General features: G+C 52.1%; 1 protein-coding gene and 1 long non-coding RNA gene across 7 annotated transcripts in view; one reads left to right on the top strand and one right to left on the bottom strand.

Annotated features, from left to right (window-relative positions):
- LOC121136551 overlaps positions 1 to 15,225 on the bottom strand; it is a 76,711-nt gene extending 61,486 nt beyond the window's left edge. For all 4 annotated transcript variants that reach the window (XR_005873575.1, XR_005873597.1, XR_005873574.1 and 1 more), the window contains exon 1: positions 14,907 to 15,225. This is a non-coding gene — a long non-coding RNA (uncharacterized LOC121136551). The remainder of the gene's footprint in view (positions 1 to 14,906) is intronic.
- A 138-nt stretch (positions 15,226 to 15,363) lies between these two features.
- Positions 15,364 to 20,848, top strand: Egr3 (early growth response 3). 3 transcript variants are annotated; one of them, XM_005071014.4, is made up of 3 exons: positions 15,789 to 15,926; positions 16,352 to 16,404; positions 17,221 to 20,848. In XM_005071014.4, the coding sequence occupies exons 2-3, from the start codon at positions 16,365 to 16,367 to the stop codon at positions 18,228 to 18,230; spliced, it is 1,050 nt and encodes a 349-aa protein (XP_005071071.1). In that variant the 5' UTR covers positions 15,789 to 15,926; positions 16,352 to 16,364; the 3' UTR covers positions 18,231 to 20,848. The 3 variants fall into 3 exon arrangements, with proteins under 3 accessions (XP_005071070.1, XP_005071071.1, XP_005071072.3); XM_005071013.4 differs by lacking the exon at positions 16,352 to 16,404 and having other exon boundaries at positions 15,364 to 15,926; XM_005071015.4 differs by lacking the exons at positions 15,789 to 15,926; positions 16,352 to 16,404 and adding an exon at positions 15,977 to 16,204.

The raw sequence follows: 20,848 nt of genomic DNA, 5'->3' as shown, positions 1-20,848 counted from the left end.
TAATCATTAGATAATCACAATCAAGTTATAGCAAACTTTGATAGTGTTATGAGGCTGTAAAGGGGGCCTAGTTTCTGGGAGGAGCGCAAGAGGCCAAGCCTTGTGGAAGAAGCTGGTGTTTGAAGCTGGAGCTGGAATGTGGGGTAGAGATTAATTCAGTGACTAGAAATGGAGGCAGAGCGTTCCTCGGAGCTTCCCCAAGCTGCTGGGAGGAACACATGTGGCATCTTCCCAAAAATGAAAGTCCAATGAAGTAGCTGGAATGACACACGCAAGAAAGACATTGGCTGGATAGGTAGACAAAGGCCAGGCCAGTCCTTATAGTCATGCTATAATTTTGAATTGAATCCCTTATAAACAATAAGAAATTATGGAATGATAAGTAGATTAGAGAAAGACAGGTGACAGAAATCAGATGGGGCGACAAGAATCCATGAGGAGGGTGTTCATGGGAAAAGGATTTTCATCATCTAAGGTCCTTGGATTTCCTTGTATGCTTCTTGGCTTTGCTGCCCGAGGACCCCCGGAAATGCATTCCTGTTCCTCTCGTGTGCAGCAGGAACCATAGCTCTCCAGCTGCTTTACCGCCACCCTAGTCCTCTCTACTCCCCTCAAGACCCCCTCGACCAGTTTCCCTCCGAGAGGATGTGGAGACCTCGGCTGAGACACAGCACCACTGGTGACTCATGTACAATGTGCTTTGAGATCTCCAGATGAAAGGGCCAGGATGAAGCTAGGCATGCGGTTATTACCCTCTTAGAGGCAATGCCCCACGATAGCTGCAAGGTAGAGGGGCCTCAGCTGACCCTTCACCCCGTGGAACACAGTCTTAACTCATTAGTTAATTTTCAGTTGATGGGATCTGAGGAATGCGACGGGGCAGGGTACTGACTCTGTGCCTTGGAAGAATGTTGCCCCTTCCATCACTAGGTTCAGATTCCTGCCCAAAAGAATAGGAGCAAATTCAGATGCCAGCCCAGGGCAAAAGGCACCTCCCGCTCCCTTTACCCCACCAGGCAAGTCTGTAAGCAGCGCTAAAATAAGAAACAAAGGAAGTTTCCATTTGCAGTGTCATGGGAGACGGCCACAAAAGGGACTTTTGGGTACCATGTTCCCTGGGACTCTCTCTCCATAACCCTTACCATGCCAGGTGCAGAGCGTAATTGGCAGTTCCGAGTGGTGCCCAGGACTAGGATAAATAGAAGGTTGGCTTGCTAGAACAACCCCAAATTGAGACATCCTCCCTCTTCTGCTTTTAATTCCTTGTGGCTAGCATGTTTATTTTTGGGGTAAGGGAAAAATCGGATGTTTATCCTTCGAGGAAATTATCAGCTTGCATTCTTTCCCTTTTTTCACCCCTTCTTTCTTGCCCAAGAATTTTAGGCTTGGAGTTCAGCCCCACGAGGGACCCCCACTCTTCAGGTCCTAAAAAGTGAAAAACACAGTTGGCCCAGGCCCTAGGCTAAAGCCAGCCCTGCCAGAACCACAGGGGAAGGCCCAGAGGTGGGGCAAAAACCTCAAGCCCAGGAGGGCAACCTGTGGGGGCACCTAATCTTGACTCAGCTTTTTACCTGCAGAACTCTGGGGGCCTCACTAGCTCCACCAAAAGAAAACAAAAGTGTGCAGATTGCCACACAATATATAAGGGAGGGAACACAGTGTGATCCTTTACACACTAAAGAGAACTGACATCTTTAAATAAAAAAAGCATTATCATCATCATCATATGTTTGCTACTTATTGAACTTGCTGCATACCATGCACTAGACACCAAATGTTTTACACGTAACGTTTCATCTACTGTATTCCCACCCTGATCCACACTGCTGTGTTCACACCCCGGTCCACACTGCTGTGTTCACACCCCGGTCCACACTGCTGTGTTCACACCCCGGTCTACACTGCTGTGTTCACACCCCGGTCCACACTGCTGTGTTCACACCCTGATCCACACTGCTGTGTTCACACCCCGATCTACACTGCCTCTCATCACAGTATCCAGAGGGAGACAGGACTCTAATTTTACTCTCTAGGCAATATAAAATAAAGCCTGGGTCTTTTATCCACTCAGGAACTTGACTGAACCAAAGGAAAAAGGCTGCTAGCCCTCCCAGTCCTTTGTGAAGAAAGCTAGGGCCCCAGAGTACTCAAGGCAAACGGGCTGACACAGACAAAGACTGTGTCACCACCCCCCACCTGTCAAAGGCAAGTGTTTCACCACTCCACCATCAATTAACTGAATCTCCCTTCTGTATTTCCCCACATACACCTGTGTGGTAGCTACTTCTCGAAAAGGTAGACAAATGGAAAAGGATGGAAAGCCACCTACCTACGAGAGCTCGAGCAGTAGGTGACAACAGAGGTGGCAGTGATGGTGGTGAAGGTGACGGGGACAGTGTTGCTGATGACAGTGATGGCAATGGTGATGATGGGGGCTAAGTAGCCAGAAAATAGAAAGAAAACCCACCCCCTCCAAGACCTAAATGGATGTCTGCCACATGGCAATCTAGGGTCCTTGAGCAGCTTAATTGTTTCAAATGCAATAAAGAATACAATGAAAAGCTGGGGGAGGGATAAATGACTCCCTTGTAGGATGGGTTACGACGTTAAATGAGATAGCAGGGCGGACACTGGAACGAAGTGTCTGGCATGCAGGCTACTCAACAAATACTTGTTTTCCTCCTCTTCACCTCTTCCACTTCACCTGCTCTCCCCAGCTCAACTGAAACAAGCAACGAGGCTCAGGCCAAGGAGCAGCCTCCTCCAGATGAGAGTCCTTCCTATCAGACCCGTAAGAGCCTCGGCAACCCAGGGAGAAGGCCACCTAGCTAGGGAGCTTGAGCCCCAGCCCAGTATCCCCCTCCCAAACTAAGAAAACATTGGGAGGCTTAGATCAGGAAAGACACCCAGTTCCTTAGCAACTAGCAAGCATTTTCCGGTAAAGATAAAGACCCTTCACTCAGAATATCCCCCTCCCCAGCCTCTCCAGGTGTCTAATCTACTTTAAAGGAATGGTGTGCAGAGCCACCCACCTCTAGGACCTTACCCCACTCTCTTAGCCTTCTTAATAAAACCTGAGACAATTCCAGAACACATTTTCTCCTCTGGTAATTAACTTTTACCTCTGCCCCCCCAATAACTGCTAAGAGACACATGAGATGTGTACCTGTACACACGCACGCACGCGCGTACGTGCACACACGCATGCATACATGCACACACGCACACACTTGTGTATGCGCTGGCCCATCTCTCCCCTTCTGAGACCAGCAAAGAATCAGGAATAGAAAAGGGAATGAAAAGGGCACAGCCACATATGCTCTGCTGCAAAGGAGCTGTTGGTGGGCTGCTCATCTCAGCCACTCACTGCTCTGTTTGCCTGGGCAAGTCAGCCACCCTCTCTTGGCCTTTGATGACCCTGGGATCTCCCACAAGCAACATCTATTTCAGATGCCAGCTAGGCAAAACCCAAGCAGGGGGAGCCTCATAGTCACTTCAGGGACCCAGGGCAACACACAGAATCATTAGCTAGAACCCTAAGTCAGGAGCAGTGGGTTAAAAGGAACGAGACAGAGGCCATCAGGAGGGACCCCAGCTGCCCTGGGTTCCCACTTTCACATTCAGTCTCACTGAACGCAGGGAAGGGTGCGTCCTGTAGGGCCTGAGTAGCAGCCTGCAAGGCCTACATGCTTTCTGTTTCCCAAGACCCCTCCCACCCACAGGAACAGAGACAGCCTTGCATGTGCCCTAGGAAAACCCATGGCGTACCGGTGGCAAAGTCACTGCCCAACCCAGTTGTGTGACTGTTAAGCCAGTCAAGAGCTGCAGCCTCAGAAGAGAGCAGTCAAGGACGGGCTCACAAGACAGGGGCATCCATGCAGAGAGGAATGTTGCAGTCTGTAGGGACGGGGCAGGAGACTTGAGACAGCAGGGTAGAGATCAAGGCACCAATAGTGGCTTATCCCCGTCAGGTACTACAGCAAACTTACCTGATCAAGTGCCCTCCAAGCCTTGATCCACACATAAGTAACATCCACAGCAGCATCTACAACCTTCCTAATGCTGCAACCCTTTAATACAGTCCCTCATGCTGTGGTAACCCCATTAACCATAACATTATTTAGTTACCACTTCACAACTGTAAATTTGCTACCGTTATGAATGGTAATATAAATATCTGATATGTAGGATATCTGATTTGTGACCCACGGGTTGAGAACCACTGATCTACAACCTAGCCTTTGGCCAAATGGATGGACACTGGCCTCAGTTGTCAGGAATCCAAGAGTCTTTGGCTTCTTTCCAGCCGTGTCCTGCCCATCCACACATACCCAAGCATGAGCATCCATCCACATTTACAACACACCTCTACTGAATGCAACCTGCACACACATTCTTTCAACACAGCAACCCACACAAAACCACATGGTATACGCACCCAATAGACATAACGGGGTATGGACCCCACCAACCTCTTTCTAGACATTCTAGATAAGTTGCATTTGTAAACCTCAGCATGCTCTCACTCACAGCCTGATCACGTCTCAGCCCACCACTAACACAGAAAAACACCTCCGTTTGTAGGAGACTAAGGACCAGACATGACCTAGCCACAAATCTCACTTTGCAATCGCCTGCTGCTGCAAGTGGAGTTTTGGTGACTGCAGTGGAGGTTTCTTGTGTGAAACCGGGGAAGGAAGAGCCGGGGAGGTGCTATAAGAAGGGAACCCGGCCTTCCCTTAAAGTTCATGAGGAAGGCATCCAGACACATGCCCATCCTTCTAGCAGCCCTACCTCTGGCCCCTTGCCTGTGTCCTGCCCAGTCAGGGAAGAGAGAAGCCAAAATTGGCCAGACTAAGTTGCTAAATTGGACCTTGGCAGAGAAGGGGAAACGCGTCAGTTCCCTGGGGAAGTGGCCTAGCCCAGGGCGGCCACAGGCCCCTCCACTTCTACTCCGATGGAACAAAAGTTGCTCAGATAGATCTGATGCTTTGTTTTTGAGCCTAAAATACCCTGTGGTGGCAGCCGGAAGTGTGACCACGGGAGGGAAGTAGGGCAATGGGGAAGAATTTGTTTGAGTTTCCATCATGACCACTTTTTCTTTCACTTGGGGTCTAGAAGAACCTTCTCCACCCCACCCCCAAAAAGAACAGTTTGTGCAAGAAAGAAGTATGAACCCAAGATTTGGGGCTTGGGCACCCAAAGCCACCGTCACCAGTGATCTGCTACCCCATTATACCCCATGAAAACGACCCTGTCCTCACAACACTGGTGGGAGAGCAAGAAGCTAATCCAGAGGAGGAGGGGCCAAGCAACACCTGCTTTCAGGAGCTGACTGTCCCCGATGTACTTGTGTGCACACACACGTGTGAATGTGCATGTGTCCTGGCAGGAGCATGGACAACTTTCAGGGTCGGTTGACTCAGGGTCCAACTCGGGTTGTTAGGCTTAGCAGCAGTCACCCAGCAGATGAGTCATCTCACTAGCCCCTGGTGAGATTAAAAGATAAATACTAAAGATCCTGACATGGAATTTTTCAGAGCATCTGGTGAGGCCCATATATTGGAAATCAGTACTTTGATGGGTAGTCCAGCAGACCAAGCCATACCTTCAAAGGCAAGGATCAAAGAGTGACTGCCAAGATAGGCCTCACTACTCTTCACCCGCTCGTAGTTTTTTCCCCATACTCCTCACCACCAAATCACCTGTGTTTGTTTACTCTCTCTGCCCACCCTGGAGCCTCCTGGGACCTACATTTCCCCTCTGCAAAAACCTGACCTACTGTCCTCAGTGCCTTACTCAAGGCCTGATGTGCAATTGTGCAGTGGGTTCACAATAAATAATAGCCAAATGTTGGGGAAAGGGTGGGAATGATGGGAGATCATTAAAACTACACTATTACCCCCTGAAGACTGTTAACTCAAAAGAGGGGGGGCAACGGCCTACTAAACACCAGATGCTCCTGCCAGGGGGATGGGGATGGTGTGTGGCCAGGAAAAAGTAGGGGTGCAATGGGAATCTGCACAAATTGAGAAGTCACCCTTCAGCCCTGGTGGAGCATGTGTTGAAGGGGCACATTTATCAAGGGACTGCACAAATGTGTGGGTAGGGGGGAGGAGGAAATCGGGTGGGCAAGGCATCCCTGTAGCATTCCCTCCAAGAAGGCTGACTGGGGTGTAAGGCTGTAAAAACCCACCCCATGCCCTGCAGAGGGTCATGTCCAGTAAAACAGAACCTGGCTGTATGCCCTGCGGGTGAGCACTTGGACAGGGATAGCACCCCTGAGACCGCACAAAGCCTGAGTGTCTTGCCCCGGGTACCCGGACATCTGGGCTTGAACTGGTCACAGAAGACATGGAGTGGCGCCACTGGCCGGCAGCTGGAGATCTATGAACTCAGGCTGCAGTTCAGAGGCTGCTCCCGGCCTCGGTCTCTGAGTGAGATTTACCAGCTTTTAACAGGATAATCATGCTAATGAAAAACTCCCTCTGGGCTTGGGGTAGCCAGACTGAGATGAAGAAACCGGGAGGCATTTCGGAGTCGCCTGATGAGTCAGTCTGAATGTGCCTGGCGGGAGCCTGCCTGCATCTGGGCGCGAAGGACTTCCACGTCCTCTCCCTCTGCTCTGCGCTCTACAGAGGCGGGAGCACACGCTGGGGACTGCAGGGTGCATCCCTGGAGCATCCCAGACTGTGCTCTGGGATACTGGGCACAGCCTGAGCCGAATATCCTGAGGCTGAGACACCAGCAAACCCAGTTACCCTGCTACCACCTGTGGCGAGGCCTCTGTAGGTTCTTCAGCTTCTCCCATCCAACACACACACACACACACATGACCTTGGCTTCTCCCCGACTCTCTCCAGACTGCCAGGGTTTGGAGAGGGCAGTGCTCTGATGTGTTCCAAGCTCCTGAAAGACCCCTGAAGGGCTGGTGGACTCCACTCCTCTTTCCTAAAGATTTTCTGCCAGTACCTCAGTTTCCCTGAGTAGCAGTAGCTCAAGGTTCCCTACACCCCACCCTGCCCCCGGGTGGTGGGAGCATTAATTACAGTTTGTTCCTGGCTTTGAAGATGAAAATGCCAAGGATCATTACCTCTCAATTAATGGGGTTATTACCTCTTGAGATTGTGTCGGAATGACTCCTACCCCACCCTGCCCCTGCCCCCAACCTGGGATTCATAGTGGTTCCCTGTTGTGCTGTTTCTGGGTCTCCCAACCCTCATACTCCACACTGGTAATTAGCGACACCCCCCCCCACTTCACAAATAGGACCGGTAGAGTATTTAGCACATTCCATCTTGAACAAGGATTTATGGAGTCTCTGATGAAGTGGTTGGTGTTAATAGGATGATGAATGGAATTACAGGCAGTTGTGAACTCACACTTCTAATCACAGACAGTGCTCAGTAGCAGGCTGAGGCAGGAGGATGAAGAGTTCAAGTCTAATTTGGGCTACACAGTGAGACCCTGCATCAAGCCCTCTGTTCCCAAAGACTTATTTCCTACAAAGGCATTAAACCCACACCTGAGCTGCTCAAGGAATAGGGCACTAATCCCACCAAGAGCTAGAGTTCTGAGCGCTCGAGAGTCATTAGCTGCTTCCTTGAATCCTGCTTGACTGGATACATACAGCAGAAAAAAAGACAAAAAGAAGTCAAAGATGTACTTCCCAGTCTTCTCTGGGATGGAAGAGACTAAAGGCCTAACAGTTTGGGGCTGAGGCTGAGATGAGAGTTCAAAGCCTGCCACCTCTCTAAAACCTAGGCTTTTTCTTATGAGGATGAAGGGAAAGAATCGGCGTCTGCCTCATGAATAAAGCAAAAGCAGGAGCTAAGAACTAGCCATGGTCCCTCCCACTTTCTTTTCTGTCTCCTCATTTTTCTCCCTAACTGCCTTCTCCACTGCCCCTCCCCCCCACACACACACTCACACCTTTTCTGCTTCATTTCGAATCATGAAGTTCCTCTTTCCAAAAAGCACCATCCCCTGAGAGTCCTTTCTGCAGAGACACCATCCCTCCTAACTGAGAAGGGGTTATCCCACAGTGGGTCCCAGGGGAGAGACAGGCCCTCAGAGCACATGACTCCATTGACCTTCTGTGAGCCCCTGTGTTAAGACAGCAAAGTTCCCATTACCAGCCCTCATCCGCTGACCCACTCCACCCCCATACACACACCCCCACCCTTGCCCCAGGAACTCAACCCCTCCTTCTAGAACCTCTAACTGTAACTAGGAACTTCAACACATTCCTCCCACACCTGTCTAAGATAGTCAGAAACCCGGAGAGCTCAGAAGGGGGACCTGGCTCATTAAGTCTCTATCTCTCTCCCCCTCCTAGCCCCCATCATTAGAAATTCATTCAGAAACCCATGAGTTGACAAAACCTAGAGCTGAAATTAAGAGAAAAGGAGGGTTGTCCAACTCTCTTGAAGCCCATGAATAAGATTAATCATAGCCAAAGTCATACACGGATAGTTTATCAGGACTCCTGATTCAAAGGCCAGGACTAGTGTTGGACGTTTACCTACGATGTACACTTTGCTCAGTTCTATCTGTTAATATCTCCCTTTCCTCCCTGCCCCAGCTCAGTGCTGAATGCTCAGCCTGTGAATTACCCATGACAACTAACTAGCTTTGTCCTCACTCAGGTCTTTGGAGAGATCCCTAGAATAAACAGCCTTGGGAATTTAGTGGCTACTCTCATGCTCTCAGCAAGTGATGCTCTGTCTTGTCTTTGGTTATCAGACACCCAGAAATTACTTAAGAGTGTGATCCCAAATATCCCATTTCTACATGATTAGGATAATCATGAATTTAGACCAATGAATTTTATGTCTGGCTGGGGAAATGGCTCAGTTGATAAAGTGCTTGCCGGGCAAAAGAAGAGGATCTGAGTCCAGACCCCAGAACTATGTAAAAAGTGGGGCATGTATGTGCCTATAACCACGTCTGTAAAGAAGTGATACAGAGACAGGCAGGTCAATGAAGTCTGCCGGCCAGCCTCACCAAATCAGTGAGCTGCAGAGAAACTCTAAAGGCAGGAGGACCAAGGCTTGTGCTCCAGTATTCATATGACTTAGAATCACCTGTAGCTCCAATTTCAAGGGAAAGAGGAGAGAGAGAGAGAGTCCGTGAAGTATGTGATTGTCCTTGGAGAGGATCCTGTGGCCATCGCAACAGCTTTAGAAAGGAGTGCTGGAGCTCAGAGTGATGCAGTCTCTCAGGCCTACTAATAGGTCCTGGCAGAACTCCTACAAAGTACAAGCGCTATCTACACCCCTTTACTGGCCCCTGGGCTCTTTCTGTACCTCCATGCTTGGTCCAAAGCATGCTGGGATACCAGTCAAGCCTCCTTCCTGTTCCTCATTGCTTTCTCCCCCAGGTTTTCAGGTTCAGTGAGAGACCTTGTCTTCAAACAATAAAGATGGAGGAGATGGAGATGCCTGGGTGATCAATAGTGTTTACTGCTCTGTCAAAGGTGATTAGTACTGCTTACTGCTCTGTCAGAGGGCCTCGCTCTGTTACCAGCACCCCTTTGGTGGCTCACAACTGCCTGTCATGCCTTCCATCCTCCTACCCACACCAACCACCCCATTTCTTCCCTGGGTCACAGTCACAAAAGGAACAACAGCTAACGCCAAAAGTGTTCTTTGTGGAGTTACATCGGGGTGAGTTCAAATAGATCAGCCACTTTGAGACCGGGGAGCAATTAAGATCCTCCCAACCACATAGCTCTTCCCTTAATAGTAAGAAATGAGGAAGGCAGTCCCCAAATCTTCCTCACTTGGCTGCTGTAAAGAAAATAAGGCATGGAGAGATGGATTAGTGGATAAGAGCACTCACAGAGGACTCAGGATTGATTCCCAGCACCCAGATAGCAGCTCACAACCATCTGTAGCTCTAGTTCCAGGGAATCTGATGCCCTCTTCTGACCTCCATGGATACCAGACTGCCCACTCACACGCACATGTACACACACACACACACACAGGCAAAGCACTTATATACATTTTTTAAAAAGGCATGGAAAGCAGTATACATACATGCCTGACCAGGCAAAGCAAGCGGAAATGAGGTGGTTGGCGTAGGTAAGCATCAGGTATCAGTGGTCCAAACTTCTAGAGATATAATCAACCAGAAGCACCAACACCAGGCGTCCCATGAAGCCTACTCACCCCTATAGGATACCAACACTTTCCTTCTTCAAGCTTGTGGGAAAATTCTACCTAGCCTCTCCTTTAAACTGGCTGTCATTACCAGAGAAATGACAATGAGATTTCACTGATGAGCAGTAGGACTCCAGTGGCCCTCCTGGGTGACACCCAAAAGTGGAAAACACCTGAAGACCCTCAAGACAACTGACATTCAAGAGCAATGCCACCAGGACAGGTCCTCTACACACGTCCTTGGTGTGGTTTGAGCAACCCCAAACTCGTCATTGGGCCTGATGTCTTACAACCAGATTTCCATTCTAGCAGCGTTAGTGAGTACCTCCATGTTTTGCATGACATTCTGAGTATTGTGCTTAATACCTTCAGGTTATATTAGTAACTCTTGTTAAATATTCTTTTCCTCCAAGATGCTAGGTAGTAGAGCCACTTGTGAAGGCACACACCGATAATCCCAGCACTTGGGAGGTAGAGGCAAGTAAGGCCAGTCTCACCTGACTCTCGGGAGATGGCTCAAACAGAAAATTGTGTGCTGCTCAAGTATGGAAACTTGGGTCCAGCATCCATGTAAAAAGTACACACAGCTGTAACACTGACACAGAGGCAGGAGGATCCCTGAGGCTCACTGCCTGGCCAGTCTTGTCCAATTAGTGAAATCCAGCTTTAATAAGACCTATCTCAAAAAAGAGTAAGGTGGAGAGCGATTAAGAGACACCCACATGAGCATGCACATGAACACTGACCCATGCATAAAATATACACACCAAAAAAGAAGTTGCTGGAAGGCTTGGAACCCAGGGCCTTGATAGGAGACACAAATACTCTTCCCACTGAGCTACATTCCCACTTCTAAGCATTTTCATTTAAAGGGCATATTCCCTTGTGACTGGAACTATAGGTCAGCAGCTAAGGGAATTGGCTGTTCTTCCAGAGGACCAGAATTTGATTCCCACCTCTCACAGGGAGGCTCACATCTATGTTAACTCCAGTCCCAGGAGACCTGAAGGTCTCTATGGCCTCTGCACACACACACACACTCAGGCAAAACACCCATACACATAAAAACAAATAAATGTAAATTCAAATGCCCTCTAAGACAGGTAGAGCATTAAATGGCTAATGTGCCAAGTTGAATTCATTTTAAGGAGGGGAAGGAGGAGCTCTTGGAAGATAGAAGACTGCTTAATAAAAAGGAAAGCTAAAGTTCAGAGATGCAAGAAACAAAGGACCAAGACAGAACCGTGCCTGTTTCTGCCATGGAATTCCAGGACTACATCTTCTTTATCCTCACCAAAACAAAGACACCCATTCCCCCTCCGTGGGAGACAACAGTCTTGGTTCTTTTACACAGGGTTGGCCTGCCTGCCTTTCACCAGCTCTAGGGGAGTATGCCCTGAACCAGTGCCTACTCGTTCCCCAACAATGGCAGGGCTTAGGGTTCAGGCAATTAGGCTCTTGGCAATGTCTCTGGAGCCTGCCAATAAACCTGAAAGAAACACCCTCAGCCCCTCTCCAGGATGGAGAAAGGAAACACACCGGGAGGGAGGGACAGTGAGGAAGAGGAAAAACTTTTTTCTAGACTGAATTCCACCCCTGACAACCAGGAAACTATAGTAATCTACAAAACCGCCATTGTAAAAAACACCCCGTGCTGCTCCAAATTCCTGGTTGTGCCTACTGGCACAGAACCATAGCTGCCACCTACCTTCATCATCATCCAGGGTGACAGAGGGCATCTGTTGGCACTAAGACCTGAATGGAAAGTAGTCATTAAGGGCCTATGACTTTCATGGCAAATAAAAGGCCCCAGAATCCTCCACCCTCTCCTGGGAGCCACAGCCAATACTTGTTATAGTTTTTAAGGCATTCCAGGGTGTTGCAGAATGATCCAGGCCTAGTGTCACCACCACCAGTTGAAATCTTAATCCAGGTCTTGGCTCCTGCAGAAAGGGGACCATTCCTTAAACATCCCTAGACTGGCACAGCTATCAGGCACCCAAACAGAAATTTCCTTTTCTCTGTAAATGAATAGTATTTCTTGTACATGACAATCTGAAAGGGATGGCTTCCCCAGTTAGGCACTTTTTACTAACTGCACCAGTCTGGATGCATCTCTGGACACACAAGGAGTGTGTCCATCATGCAGCAGGATGGAGGAGAACATAGTTTAATAGTAATTGCTGTTTCTGGATGCTTGCTAGAAGTCTAGTATTAAAGTACTCTATGGACATTCTGATTTAATTCTTCCTATGAGGCCTGTACTATTACCTCAATCAATAGATAAGAAGCTCAGTAGTTTGCCTTGTCACAATGAAGGTCTGATAAATACTTTAAGTGAATTGAAAGCTTCCACTCAATTAGAAGAACTGGTAATAAGAAGGATGACAGCCTTTCCATTGATGCCTAGCAGGCCACAAAGTCCTGATGCAAGCCAGTCCTCCTGGCAATGTGCTTTCTCTCTTAGAAGCAACAAACTAATCTCGAAAGTGCTCCAGGACATCCTTGAAGGAGCATTAGCTGACTCTGGAACCGGAAAGCCTTTGAGAATCCAACATGCTTCCACCACAGGCCTCTATGGAAAAGATGCATGGCTCCCAGCTCTTCCTATGGAGAGCCCAACAGGTGGAAAGTGGGTGATATCTGGAGTCCTTACTAGTTGAGCTGGGCGGCAGAAGACCTTCCACTTCCTTCCCACCACCCCCTCAGGCTGATCTCGGCCTCCCGCGGGGAGGCATGGGCACTGCAGCCAATCTTAGACCGGCCACTTGTTCCAGGGCTGAGAACCTGGCGGCTGGTCCAGGCAGAGGACAGGAACCCACCGAGACACCCTGCCCCTCCCACCGCAGCCCGCCAGCCTCCCATCTCACGCGCAGCAGGAAGAGCTGCAGAGGCGCGCCCAAAGCTTGCGGGTACCCTAGGCGTCCTGTCCCTCCCCAATTGCCGGGCTCTCCAGCTACAGGCCAGAGCTACAGGCTAATTTTTCACGTCCCCCCCCCCACCCACCCCGACCGCCTTTCTAGGTGACGCTACAGTCTGTGCGGTTCCTTTAAAGGCTGCGGGTTCCGTTCTTCTTCCCTTTTCCACTGGATGCCAAAATATGCAAATCCGGGGACCGGAATCAGCAGCCAAATAGAGCAGGAGAAGGGGCGCGGCCGGCGCGTCACCGGATCCGCTCCTTGTATGGCTCTTCCCGGCTTGGCCCGCTGCCCCACGACCCTCCCAGCAGCCGCGGAGGCCCCTCCCGCACCCAGCCAGGCTCACACCGCCGCCCACGCCCCTGACCGGCCGCTCCCCCCTCCAGGGATGGAGCCGGGGGCGGGAAGCGCTGCATGCCCTGATTCCGGCCGAAGCCCGGGACCGCTGCAGCGCGCAGTCTCCCCGCGCCGCGCGGGCGGAGGAGAACCCGGGGGCGCAATGCCTCTAGAGCACAGGAATGGGTAGCCTGGAGGGAGAGGCGGCGGGGGTGGCAGAGAAGGGGCTCACAGGCGGCGGGAATCCCTCCTTTCCTAAGAGCTAGAGAAGATCCGGGGGAGTCTGGGCCCTTCCCACCCTCTGTTCTCCACCAAACTGTGGGGAGGAGAGAAGGAGTGAGGTTGTCATCCACCCCCATCACAATACGCAGCTCCGGAGTTCCTCCTACACGTCCCCGGCCCCGCATGGACCTCCCACGGCGTGAGGCCCGGGGATCCTCTCTTCCTCCTTGTCAGCACTCCCCCTCCCCGTGAGAGATGCAAGTTCCCCCAACCCCGACTCTCCAGCGGGGGACGCGGGATTCACCGTGCCCATGCGGCCACTGAGGAGGGAATCCTCCCCCGCCAAGCCGGTGTGATTCGGGGTCGCGCCTCCATGCTCCCTCCCTCTCCTCCCCCTCGTTCTCAGCCAGGCTGCGCGCTTCAGGAGCAGGCCTCGGGGAACACATCACCCACCCCCGGGATCCGCTGTCGCTCGGGGAGGTGACAGCACCCCGGGTCGGCACAGGGTCCGCCCTTGACTGCGAGGCACCCTCAGGCAGCAATGAGGACAGCCCTTGGGGAGACCAGGAGCGTAGAGACTAGGGGAAACCGCCGCTGTGGCGACTTAGAAACTGTGGGTTTCGTATTTTCTTGCTGTAATTCAGCCGCAAGCCCTTCGCTGACTGCAGTAAACAGCGACTGTGCCCTGGCCTGCTGGGCCCTCCTGCCATCCTGTGGCCAAAGGGGTTTGCTTTAGAACCGTTAGGGAATTTATCTGAGACTTATTTGGTGCACGTGTTTTCTATACCCTAAACTTCACTCTTTGCTTTTCACCAAAAACTCATGTCCTCGCCCCCAAAGATGTGGGATTTCTGCCCCCTGTGCAATATATTCCTGGGTCACTTCTGTGCACAGCTGGGAGTCAGCGCGCGGTCAAGAGCCAAGGGAGGGGCCAGGGCTGTGGGCGGTGAATCAGAATGGTATAGGCAGGAAAGTTCTAGGTACTAGACCAAGGAGCCCTTAGACATTGGAACCCCCTCCCCAAAGGGAAGTACTTTCTCTCTCCACCCGAGTCCAAAGTAGGGTGCTGAAGGAAGGGTTGGGTTGAGGTGGGGGAACCTGGGTTGAAGCAGTCACCTCCCCCTTTCCCAATAATTCCCAGGCTCTTAAGGGACCTGTCGCCTAGTGTGTTGAACTTTGGGAGTACTGGAGGCCAGTTGCAAACAACTCCACCCTTCCACCCCCTAAATGTTGTCTCTAATGCAGACCTCAAATAAAAACCTACATGTTTGGTTGCTGGGTTTTCGACTGTGCACTGCGGAGCGCGCGCTTTGCATTCGGCTTCGTCCTTCTTTTCTTTCTAATCTTCTAATTGACTTTTTTCTTTTTTTCTTTTTTCTTTCTTTTTTTCTTCTCTTCTTTTTTTTTTTTTTTTTTAAGAACGGCGAGCGGTGCGGGCGCTGCACGTTGGCTGCGGCCCGCTTCCTGCTTTCTAATGTTCCATTGTGAGGAGCTTCCATTGTGACGTCGCGCCCCTTCGGCTGGGCTTTGTCTGTCCATATATGGGCAGCTACGTCACGGAGCTTTCCCGGGGCTCAGATAAATAGACTGGTGGAGTTCCCTGGCTGGGAGCTTTTGGGCAGCAGTGAGCTAGCTAGGAAGCGGCGGGGTTGGTGGTGGTGGTAGCAGCGGCAGCAGCAGCGGCAGAGGAGGTGGCGGCGGCAGCGGCGGCGGCGGCGGCTGTGGCAGATCGGGGGCCGGGGGGTCGGCGGGCGCGTGTCTGTTTGTGAGATCAATACTGAAGCCGCGTCTGACCCCCTGGAGCCTAGATCCCCCCCCAGCCCAGCCCCCATCCCACTCCCCGCACACGCCCCACCCCACCCCCACGACCCAGCGTCGCACCGCACCAGCTGAAGCACCCGAGAGGATTACCCTTTTTGCCCCTCTCCCACCCCCCAAAAAAAGAATAGATCCCCTCCCCTGGTCCACCCCTTCCCCTCTTCCCTCCCCCCTCCCTCCGAACTTTCCCTCTCGCATGCTTTTCCCCTGCACCACGGATCGCCTCTCGGATGCCGCTAGCCTGGAAGCTGCGTTAGGAACAGGCGGTGGCGGTGGCGGCGGCGGCGGTGGCGGCGGTAGCTCGGGACTGCTATGACCGGCAAACTCGCCGAGAAGCTGCCGGTGACCATGAGCAGTTTGCTAAACCAATTGCCTGACAATCTGTACCCTGAGGAGATCCCCAGCGCGCTCAACCTCTTCTCCGGCAGCAGCGACTCGGTAGCCCATTACAATCAGATGGCTACAGGTAAGGGTGGCGGTGAGGCGGCGAGGCAGCAAGGAAGGAAAGGGGGAGGAAGAGGAGGAGGGAGCGAGCTAGCGATGGATGCATAGATCGATGGATGCAGAAATGGATGGATGGAGAGACGGATGGAAAGATGGGGGGCGCGCTGGGAATTTTCAGGGGGGGCGAGTTGCTTTTCCCACCCACTCCTCCCGCCCTCCGAGATCGGGAAGGCTTGGTTGGCGACGCCACGGTTGAGGCTTCGGTTCTCCCGGGTGGGGGCAGCCGCCGATCGGAGGGAGGTAGGTACGAGCAGCTCCGGGGTTCTCCCTCCCCACGCAGGGGGCCCCGATCGTTGGGGCTGTGCACAAGGCGTGGTGCTATAGCCCCTTTCTCGGGAGGAGCTCAGCGTCTTTTTCACCCGCGCTCTCCCCCCCTTACTCCCTCAGCCTCCCACCCGGGATGGAGCCATGTGCGGCGTGGAGTCCCCGCGGTGGGAGAGGTACTGCGACGCTGCCTTTCCGGGCGTTCAGCAAAGCCATTGGGGGTGTGGGGACGGCGGGGAGAGGGAGGGGGCTCACCCACGGGGCGGGGGGAAAGGGTTTGCCACTGGGGGCGATCCTGGGACCCGGGAGCTTGGGAAAGGCAGCTGCTCCCGCTGTGGAGACACCGGCCGGTTTTCCGTCACTCTCCACTCATAGCGGGGTCTAGGCTTTTCCCCTCCAGCACGAGCCGAAAGCTCCTTCAGGCTGGGAGGAGACTGGGGCCCGGAAAGGCTCCCTTTACGGGCGGCACCCTTCTGCGCTCCGAGGACAAAAGCGTCGAAGCGCTCTGGGTCGGCCACCGGGGTTCGGCGCCCGTAGGGGGACATCGCTTGGGGCATGAAGGCGCCGCGTCTTGGAGTAGACAGGGCCAGGGGAAGAGGCCGAGTTGTGTGTGCTGGAGAGCGAGAGCCGGGCGCGCTTCGGGTCTGAAACTACCTGTAGCTGCAGCTACCTGTCCGCCCCACCTCGGGAAGAACAACAATGCTCTCTCGCGCGCGTGCGTGTATGTGTGTGGTACGTGAGTGTGTGCGCAGCGTGTGCGGTGTGTGTGCCGGAGCCACTCCACACCCCGATCCGTAGTATTTTGCTGTATCCAGGTTGCGCCAGGGAGCGCGGCACCGCCCGCTTTGCGCCGGCCTCAGCGTTCCTCTTACCCCACGCGCTGCGCACTCCAGCCGGCCGCACCCTCTACTCCTAGGCAAGGACCGGGGCGCCGTAGCCGGGAGCCGGCTCGGCTTCACTCACCCCTCCCCTCTCTCCCCCGCTCTCCGCAGAGAATGTGATGGACATCGGTCTGACCAACGAGAAGCCCAATCCGGAACTCTCTTATTCGGGCTCTTTCCAGCCAGCCCCCGGCAACAAGACCGTGACCTACTTGGGAAAGTTCGCTTTCGACTCTCCTTCCAACTGGTGCCAGGACAACATCATTAGCCTCATGAGTGCCGGCATCTTGGGGGTGCCCCCGGCCTCTGGGGCACTCAGTACGCAGACGTCCACGGCTAGCATGGTGCAGCCTCCGCAGGGCGACGTGGAGGCCATGTATCCGGCGCTGCCCCCCTATTCCAACTGCGGTGATCTCTACTCGGAGCCTGTGTCTTTCCACGACCCCCAGGGTAACCCTGGGCTCGCCTATTCTCCCCAGGATTACCAATCGGCCAAGCCGGCCTTGGACAGCAATCTTTTCCCCATGATTCCTGACTACAACCTGTACCATCACCCCAACGACATGGGCTCCATTCCGGAACACAAGCCTTTCCAGGGCATGGACCCCATCCGGGTCAACCCACCCCCTATTACCCCTCTGGAGACCATCAAGGCCTTCAAAGACAAGCAGATCCACCCGGGCTTCGGCAGCCTACCCCAGCCGCCACTCACTCTCAAGCCCATCCGGCCCCGCAAGTACCCGAATCGGCCTAGCAAGACCCCGCTCCACGAGCGGCCCCACGCGTGCCCGGCAGAGGGCTGCGACCGCCGCTTCAGCCGCTCGGACGAGCTGACCCGGCACCTGCGCATCCACACGGGCCACAAGCCCTTCCAGTGTCGGATCTGCATGCGGAGCTTCAGCCGCAGCGACCACCTCACCACTCACATCCGTACGCACACCGGGGAGAAGCCCTTCGCGTGCGAGTTCTGTGGGCGCAAGTTTGCGCGCAGCGATGAGCGCAAGCGCCACGCCAAGATCCACCTCAAGCAAAAAGAGAAGAAGTCGGAGAAAGGGGGTGCGCCCTCTGCATCCTCGGCGCCCACCGTGTCCTTGGCCCCTGTGGTCACCACTTGCGCCTGAGGATCGGGCACCCAGATCCCCTCTTTGCCCTACCAGTGCCTCCTGGCTGGTCGCCTGAAAGCAGCGGGGAAAGCCAGCCACTGAGGCGCAGGGGCCGCGCCCTGGTCTCGTCCTGGACGTGTGGCCCCCTTGCCTCCCCTTCGATGTCCCCCATTCCCACCCTTTCACACCGGCCGATGGTTGGGGGCTAGGGCTGGAGGCACTTTCTCTTTGCTGCCTCCCCCCCTTGCCAAGGCGTGGGGGCGGAAAGGTGGCGTCTAGCCCGCTTTGTTCAGTTAGGATCGCCTTGATCCAGGGGCCATTGGGCCAGGCCAAGGACCTGCGGGGGACTGAAGGCGGGGCCCATCCAAGCCCCGCCAGACCCAAGCACCTCACTGTTTCCCCCTCCAGTGTCTCCCTGTGTTCCCCCTCGAATACCCGAGAGGGGGAGGGGGTAAGGAGCGCACCAAAGCGCAGAGCTTGCTGCCCGCCGCACGCACGCGCGCTAGCGTGCGGTGATGCGCGTGAGTGTGTGCGTGCTCGCCTGTATGTGTGTGAGTGTGCGTGTGTATGTGTGTGTGCGCGCGCACGCGTGTGTGAGACTCTTGAGCTGAACTGGGCTGTGTCTACCCCCAAACTCTTCTTCACATAGGGTCCCCAAGCCATTGGGAGATGTCCCAGGCTGGGGACCTGCATGTGGCCGGAGGAGATGGTCTTCCATCTGCTCCGTACTAATGTTTCTTACAGAAATGCCTCGGACGCAGCTGCTGCGGTACTGCTGCCGCCGCCTCGGGTTTGGCCCCTCAAAGCCCCCTCCCTTTCCGAGCGCTTCCCTCTTAGGCCTCAGGGCAGTTTGATCTTTGGGGAGAAAGAGCCACCATCTCTTGAGCCTGCCTTTTTTAAAAATCATTTGCTCAGCCCCCCACTTTCCAAATCTGTGTTCTTGAGCTCGCCCTCTGCCTTGCCCAACCGTTGTCTCCTTTGCCCTCTCAGGTTCTCACTCGGTCTCTCGAGATCTTTACCCAGAGAGGCAGGCCTCCATCAACCACCCGGCTGTCTGTCTGTCACATACCCATCTCTCGTCCCCCATTCCTGGGAAAGCTGGCTCTAGTCATTTGCCCTCTGTGATCGCCAACACAACAGATAGAAGTGAAATGTATGTATACGATGTTGGTGTGTGTATGTAGATGTATGTGTGTGTTTCTTTATACACACATGTTTACATAACACACTATATTCCTAGCAAAATCAAATCTAAAGGCATTTGGTTATCCAGTGCAGTGCACTGGAATGAAGAGAATTCGTAGGCATGTACAGCTTTAAATGATTTATTTTTATGAAAATGTTAACCGATGAGATTATATCTACCTGTGTATGTGTATGTGAATATATGTGCACACATGTGTATATATGCATACACATTCTGCTCAAATTGTCCTCAAAATGAGATGGGGGTTTTTGCATTAATCTGTGTTGCTGAATGAGGTACATCTGTTTCATGCCCCCGTCACACCCTCTCCCTGCCCTACCTCACCTCTTCTCAGGAGCCCCTCTTCCCCAGCTGTCCCACCCAGCCCTTCCTCACACAGGGTGGCCCTTTTGAATTGGAGACAGAGAAGGGTGCTCTCTGACACAGCTTCCTTCACGGTCTTGACTGAATGTATACTGTTTCCTATTAGTGTCATTTCTCCTGTGGCCAGTGAGCTGCCCAGAGAGAGGGGACAAAGATCTGGAGTTTACAGAATGTCTGTTTTTAAAGTCACTTTATGCGTTTCCCACTTTTTTTTAATTAAAAAAAAGCACCGTCTTTTGGTGGTGGATAAATAATACTAAAAGGACTCTAGTGAAAGGAGAGGGAAAACTCAAAGAGTAGGGGATTGTGAATTTCCAGGTACTCGGGCTTTTTGTAGAAGGAGAAGTTTGCCAGGAGGGCCCATATTTTTTCAGCTGAAGGGTAAAATCTTTCTTTGCAGAGACAGTATTTTGCTGAATACTTTTTATAATGTGATGATTATTTAAAAAACACAAAAAATTTGGTCAGTTCAAAATTGGAAGGAGGAATCAAATATCCTTTAATTTTTTTCCTTCCTCCTTCTGAAATATGCATGCCACTGCATGATAATTCTGACTTTTCCTTTGTTTTAATAAAACTGTTCTCAGACATTTAAGCTAAACTAAGAGAAAAATAACTTTGTTGCCAAAAGGTTGTGTTATCCCGGATTTTTTTATATGTCTGCATGTTAAAAAAAACAAAAGAAAATGCACTCTAACTTATGTGAACTGAGAGGAAAAAAATCAGGTTTTAAACAGGAAAACCTATGGGGAATGATATTTTTTGAAAGACTTTTGTATACAGTTGAGTACTTAGAAAAAGACAAACCAGATGTAATATATTTTGTGGATGTTTTTATTTCTTGGATTTATAGTACCTTATACTAAGGTTAAAAAATGCTTGATATTGTGAAAAGGTGAGATTTTCACCAACATTTCATTTACTCCTTGTCACATTGTTATGCCAATATAATATAGTTAATGAAAACAGCATTTTTAAAAACAAATATGAAAACAGTGTAATGTTGTACCATTTGCCCTGTGAGCAAATGCCAATACAGTAAATATATTGTGTTTGCTGACAATCA

This window comes from Mesocricetus auratus, unplaced genomic scaffold, assembly GCF_017639785.1.
Source record: "Mesocricetus auratus isolate SY011 unplaced genomic scaffold, BCM_Maur_2.0 Super-Scaffold_2245, whole genome shotgun sequence".
Taxonomy (NCBI): Eukaryota; Metazoa; Chordata; class Mammalia; order Rodentia; family Cricetidae; genus Mesocricetus; species Mesocricetus auratus.
This window is presented reverse-complemented; position numbering and strand designations above follow the sequence as displayed.

What these genes read in the sequence shown, in the direction of transcription:
- Egr3 (XM_005071015.4), top strand. Translation starts at nt 16,021, where the DNA reads ATGCAGAAATGGATGGATGGAGAGACGGATGGAAAGATGGGGGGCGCG. An exon ending in CAGCCGCCGATCGGAGGGAG is followed by an intron (nt 16,205 to 17,220) that starts GTAGGTACGAGC and finishes CGCTCTCCGCAG; the next exon opens with AGAATGTGATGGACATCGGT.